Source organism: Eucalyptus grandis, chromosome 9 (genome assembly GCF_016545825.1).
Source record: "Eucalyptus grandis isolate ANBG69807.140 chromosome 9, ASM1654582v1, whole genome shotgun sequence".
Lineage (NCBI taxonomy): Eukaryota > Viridiplantae > Streptophyta > Magnoliopsida > Myrtales > Myrtaceae > Eucalyptus > Eucalyptus grandis.
In genome coordinates this window covers 22,253,151-22,260,080 of record NC_052620.1, presented here as the reverse complement: position 1 = coordinate 22,260,080, position 6,930 = coordinate 22,253,151, and the positions used below count along the sequence as shown (strand labels likewise).

General features: G+C 36.8%; 1 protein-coding gene across 1 annotated transcript; it reads right to left on the bottom strand.

Annotated features, from left to right (window-relative positions):
- Nucleotides 1-2,329: 2,329 nt before the first annotated feature.
- On the bottom strand, nt 2,330-2,704 carry LOC104418585 (precursor of CEP5). Its single transcript, XM_010029965.2, has one exon. It carries the CDS (start codon nt 2,702-2,704, stop codon nt 2,330-2,332), a length of 375 nt encoding a protein of 124 aa, XP_010028267.1.
- Nucleotides 2,705-6,930: the final 4,226 nt, after the last annotated feature.

The window sequence follows — 6,930 nt, the reverse complement described above, 5'->3', positions numbered from 1 at the left end:
AGAGAATACGTTTCCATTAACAGTCTATATGTCGCCTATAAACAGCGTTGCTTATTTATCCGTCCTCCATATTGGATCGCTCTCATGTACTAGGCATTTATCATTCCTTGCAACCTACACATGCATTAGAGGAAATATGTAGATATCTTGAATATATACATACATACATACATACATACATACATACATACATACATATACATACATACATACATATATATATATATATATGTGTGTGTGTGTGTGTTTGATAATCATCACTATACTTCCAAAGTTCCAACTATATGAAAAAGAGCCAATATTCAATAACGTGTCTTCTGATATTAAGTTAAAACCTTGGAGGAAATGAACCTAAACGTAAATATAGTCTTCAAGATTATCATGATATAAAAAACAAAAGGCAAACGACTCTTTTGTGATTCTCCGATGAGATGTGAGGAATTCATGCCAATAGAAAAAGGCATTGTTTTGCTTCAACCCCTTTCAAATCTTCTTCCCTCTTTCTCCTCAAATCATCAAAACCCAACGCTCGGTCATCAACACACCACTATCTACGAGAATGAAAGCATGTTACAGGCACCATGGGAGTGCGAGGTCTCGGATGCTTATGGAAGATAAATTGCTGTCACTCCTAGTTAGCTTGAGCCCACCATGCATTCACGTTTTTCAAAGGTTGTCTCGGCTCTTTTTCTCTTCCAGTCAAATTCACTATGAGTCTCACAAATTCTATGATTGATTTGTCTATCGGACTTTGTTTACATAATACTTGCTCTTACTTCTTATATGTCTCTCTTCTCTTACATTATTGACCATTAAATAAGGTTGATTATCAGCATTCAAACTACTTTGTGCTGTTGCACGAAAAACAATAAAAGTAATAACTAAAAGGATTGATTATTAGCATTCAAACTACTTTATGCTGTTGCACGAAAAACAATAAAAGTAATAACTAAGAGGGTTAATACCTTGAAAAACCCAAAATTGGTATACTTGTGACAAATTTACCCCAAACTATTTTTTTGACCACTAAAAACCCCAAACTTGTATACCTTTGACAAATTTACCCTAAACCGGTACACTTGTGACAAATTTACCCTCTGTTAGTTTTAGTTAAATTTTCTTGTTAAATTATAAAGTTAAATAACACGTGACAATTGACCGGTATATCAATTTGTGATTTTACACTCTGTTTGTCATAGTTTATAATTTTTGTGATTTTTTTGTGGTATTAATTTAATTTTTCGGAGGGTATATTAGTCACAAATTTACCAATTTGAGGTTTTTTGTGATCGAATAAATTAATTTTGGGGTAAATTTGTCATAAATGTACCAGTTTAGGGTTTTTTATAGTTAGTCGGGGTAAATTTGTCACAAGTGTACCAGTTTGGGGTTTTTCATTGTTAAAAAAATAGTTTGGGGTAAATTTGTCACAAGTGTACCAGTTTGGGGTTTTTTAAGGTATTAACCCTAACTAAGAAGCTGGGTGTGATTGAACTACTTAGCTTTTGGTTCTTAGGCATCTTTTTCCTTTAGGGTTCTTATTTTAAGTTTTTGCGGCTATTAACAATTCAAACTGTATCTTGACCCCTTGAAATAGCCCTCGGACCCGTCACACGCTCCTTTAAGAGTCGCATGTCTGTAGGCCGAGAGAGGCAGTCTTTAGGCCTCGAACATGGAATTACTAATAATATTCACTACTACTTGTAGTCTCTTATGGAGTATATGTACTTTCTAACCAAATATTTTAGTCAAGTTGCAATTTGTTCATGCTCTATCAAATATTTCATGTGGTAGAATCCTCGTCATATTACTTTTCATTACTCATCCCCACATGCATGCTTAAGCAACATCCGCATCGCCATTGGTCTTCATTGACATTATAAGCGTACCCAATATACTTTATAGAATTTCTTTATATCCCAATTAAAGCTTAAAAATTCTCTACTCTTGTGAATTACTTGGGTGGTATGTCTGTATAGAAGAGCTTAGATAGGTATGGTTCATTGCTTGTACATAATATATGGGTCACTGAGGGGGACCAATCTTGCATGACAATGCATATTTGAGTATCTAAAAAATTATAGAAGGAACACATAAAAGAACCACAAACTGAGCTAGTTAAAGTAAATGGACAAAAGACAACTGAGTTGTACGCTTCTGTCTCGCAAATGATTAATATATACATAGATACGTCGAAGACAAACACGCACTAGCCTACCGCCTCAAACTTAAATCAAAGCATCTAACCCTAATCAAAGATAGAATGATGATACATGCACGACGACAATAAACATGCGCGATTGAAAATAGCAATATCGATGATAAAATCCTAGTTCTGCAGCGAATGGCCAACCCCGGGGCTGTGGCCAGGTTCCGTGGGCCTAAAGTCATCTAAGCTTCGGCCGGGAGATGGCAGCGCTGTTGTTGCCGCCACAATGGTACTTGATGGCGGCGGCGCTGGAGTCGTAGACACAGCAGTGTTCGTGGCTTTGTTTAAAATTTCACTATGCAAGTTTTTGCTCTGCTCGGCTATGGTTTTCCTTGGTTCCTTTTCTAGGAGTTTGTGCACATTTGGCAGCTTGTTTGGGAACGACTTTTGCTTTTGCATGGTTAGCTTCAACTGCCTAGCTTGAGTGGACTGGAGTTCTAGAGAGAGGGCTAGAAGTAGAAAGGCGAAGGCATAGAGAACCTTGTTTGGGGCCATGGCGGGGACGGTGGGAGGAAGGGGAGGGAGGGAGAGAGAGAGAGAGAGAGAGAGAGAGAGAGAGAGAGAGAGAGAACGCGGCTGAGAAGATGCCTAGAGAGCATCAACGCTTGGTATTTATAGAATCCGAAGGAATCTTACCTAACCAGTACAAGATTCAATAAGTTCAAAAAAATAATGAGAGAATCAAAGTGAAAATTACAAAGTCACGTGGACAACACCACCTAACCGTGCTATGACATTCCTTTGTTTTATGAGGTCATATTTTCCTTCATCTCTGGTTAGAAAAACGAGTTTTCTGATTGGTTAGGATATAAATATGGATATCACCCATATTTATACTTAATTAAGTTTAGATATGATTGACGTTAATAATTTGTAACTCATAATTAGATATATTGTTAAAGAAAGTTCCCTCTGACCGTGAGTGAAAGAAAGCATAATCATTTTTTAAAAAGAGTATTGGGACCTTTTGAAGCACTCAACATTTTTTCTAGACCATGAGGCCTTCAAATAATTTGCGAGAGTTTTCTTAGCAAAAATTCGAACTTCGAACCAGACTGTCTTAGCATTATATATTTAGGGCTGAATCTTCACTAACTCAACCTTCCTTACAATTTTCCTAGCCATCAATGTACTCCTCTAGTAAACATACACATCCCGTGTTTGCTTCTTTAGATGTGAAAATGTAATTTGGATTAGTTGGACTAACAAACTACTTTATTGCTTTTGTTCTCCAACATTTTCTGTCTATTTCTAACTTGTTCAATACGTGAAAAATGTTTTTCCTTGATATGTTATTATGTTTTTTTTTTTAAATATCATCATGTGATGCTTAAGTCGAATTAGTTAATGAACCTAGACTTATAAATGGTCTTCAAGATCATCATGGTACAGAACATAAGGGAAACAACTCTTTTGTGATTCTCCGACGAAGTGTGAAGAATTCATGCCAATAAAAAATGTGCTTCAACCCTTTTCAAAGTTTCCTCCTCTCCTTCTCCTTAAATCATAGAGCCCATCGAACGGTCATCGACATATTGTACTATTTACGAGAACGAAAGCACGTTGATGCATGTGGAAGACAAATTGCTGCCAAACCTAGCTAGCTTGAGCCCACCATGCATTCACGTTCTTCGAAGTGCTGTCTCGGCTGTTTTTCTTGTACTTCTCCGAGTAAATATAATATCAACGTAATCTACACATAATACAATGAATATAACCAATCACGATACGTCATTCAATGTGATTGTCACATGTTCTTAAAATATGATTGATTTGATCTAGCAAATTTTTTTACGAAATAGTTACTCATACAAACTCTCTCACCCACAAGAAAGTAACATTGTTAACCATTAAATAAGGATGGAGTATCAGCTTTCCAACTAGTTAGTGCTGTTGCCCAAAAAACAATATAAAAAATAGACAGCTTTTTCCATGTTTAGCTTCTTATTTTCAATCTTTGCGGCCATTAATAATTCTAACGGTATCTTGATTCTCTGCCCCTTGGAATCGCCCAAGAGACGTCACATGCTATGTGAAGAAAATTATCAAAAAATGTCCTTAAACTATTATAATTATGCTAATTTAGTTTTAAATTTTTTTGAACCAATTAAGTCATAAACATTTTGCAATTGTGCTAATTTGGATCATTCGGCCTAATTTGGCCTATCGGCATCGACATGGTATGACCAAAGCTGACATGACATGGCCGACACAAATATGGACAATTTTTTTATAGTATTTTAATATTTTTTTGAATTTTTGAATTTTATTTTTCTTTTTCTTTATTAACTTATCTTTCTCTTTATTTATTTTCTTCTTCCTCCTTCCTTTGGCTGGTCATTGAACCGAGACAATCGACAAAAGGTGAGGGCTAATCGCCGAACCGAGGCGACCTCGTTGGCTAGTGGCAAGGCTCGCCTTGCCATTACTAGGTGAGGGCAAGCTAGCCCTGATTTGGCAAGGGCTCCACTTGCCAATGGCTGGGGGCAAGGCTCGTCCTCACAAGATCTAGTGGGGCTCACCTCCCCAATAGCTGGGAGAGCTCAATCTCGCCCACCCTCGGTGAGGCTCGCCTCGGTTAGCGGCCAACCAAAGGAAGAAGGAGGAAGGAGGAAAAACAAAAGAGAAAGGAAAAAAATAAAAATAAAAAACAAATAAAATATTATTAAAGATTATATATGTCAGTGTCAGTTAGACGATTGGTGCCACCTAGCATCCACGTCAACGCCATCTAGCCAAAATTAATCGGATCAACTAAATTGTCATGAATATAAAAGGTTTAAAACTGAATTAGTATGATTGCAATAGGTTTATGACTTTTTTTGATAATCCTCTGCATCCTTGTAAGTTGAGAGAAAGACCTAACGTTTTAAGGCCTTGAAAGAGGAACATTACTGAGAATTTCTCCGTACTTTCAAACCTTATGTTTATCTGGCGAAAGAAAATTTTCTCCAATCATACCTTCTATTATGGGTTATAAGTTACCAAAATCATCCTTAAGCAAACTTAACTAAATATTAATGTGAATAATATGCATACTTGCACAAAAAAGTGGTTGAAGGAAATTTCCTCCGCTTAGGAACAGCAGAAAATATTGCCTTGTTTCTTAAGTGTCTTTGCAAATGTCGTTGGGATATATTTTCCTCATTTTTTCAAACCACATCTCTGATAGGTGAATTTAAAAATTATGGACACAACTCACATATAAACTTAATTAAGACTTTAAATATGGGTGGTGCTATGTATGTAAACCACCAAAATAAAGATTGGTGAGTGGAAACTTCTTCCAACCTTGGATGAACCTAAAAAAGGCTCAGTGTTATCGTCCACAAATTATGCTTATGCACGTAAAAGTTCTTGCGAAGGTTATTTCTCAAAGAAATATAACTTCTATGTAGAACCAATTGGATCATTCGGATTTCTAGACAAGATATTATGAGTAATTATATTGGATTTCTTGTATCTCAAACTTTGTTTAGAGAATGATCTATTTGGAGTTCAGATATAATATGGAGAAATATTGTCTTAATTTGTGTTTGTTGTAACTCACACTATGACAGGGAGACAGCTGAGACCCCACAACTGCACAAACTATACACCAATTTGGAGAACAAGCCTTTACATATATGAACCACAAATCATTATGAATTTGGTTCTGCAGCACCCCAGTATTGGAAAGAGGGGCCAACACCAGGGCTGTGACCAGGTTCCGCGGGTTGGAAGTCGTTTCTCGACACTGTGACCATGTGCGTATCACCTGCATTTATTTAATTTGATTCAGTTTCTTTTTCTTGAGGAAAAGATTCGCCAACCCTGGGACTGTTTACCGGTATCGCCGGACGAAAATCGTCCACATAAACTGCTCCCAAATTGTCGGGTCCCAAACTTTGCGCCAGTGCGTTTCGCAACAGTACTTCTCCTTTCTCTGCAATCTTTTGCCCGGCGTCAATTTTTCCGCTTACAAGCTTCACCGAAGTGATCGGGTAATTTTCTTTTAGGGAATTGGCGTTGTCAGCTATGGTAGGCTTCATTGGCCTTCCATATGTGAAGACAATTTCATGGAAGATCATCAATGCAAAGATGATCAAAGAGCAATTTCCTCTGGCTTGGGACGATATTGCCACACCTAATAAACAAGAAAATTTAATAAAGGATGGTAATAAAGAAGATGATGCAGCGAACTGAAGACCGGTCAGGACTAGTTTGGTTCTATCAAGGATAGAGATGATGAAATTGAGATAGGTCTTAATTTGTTTTGGTAGACTGGTTTCATTTCAGTATGGTGATGGTAATGGACTTATTATTGTATGGCTGTCTATAACCATGAAAGCATTAGCTTCCTCACTAATTCGTCTATTAAATTGAATGAATGGGGCTCACATTTTTAATTTGGATGGTCAGTTGTAGCTCCTCCAAAAAGTGCCCTTGCTCTTGAAATAATTCTGCATATTGTAGATTTGGTGGAGACATATATCTAAAGGGGTATACAAGACTCAAAGTTCGTGATCAATTATGGTTGCAACTTGTTATAATATTTAATAATAAATCACGCTTTCATCTAACAGTTTAAGTTTTTAAAAGAGTTGATTGTGATCTCACAAAATCTCACATGGTATCAAAGTTGGAGATATTGAGTTCAAATCATTCTAGGCCTCATTTGCCTCCCCAATTAAATTTCCACACTTAGTATTAGACAAAAGACCAGACTAAGTGTAGGGGGT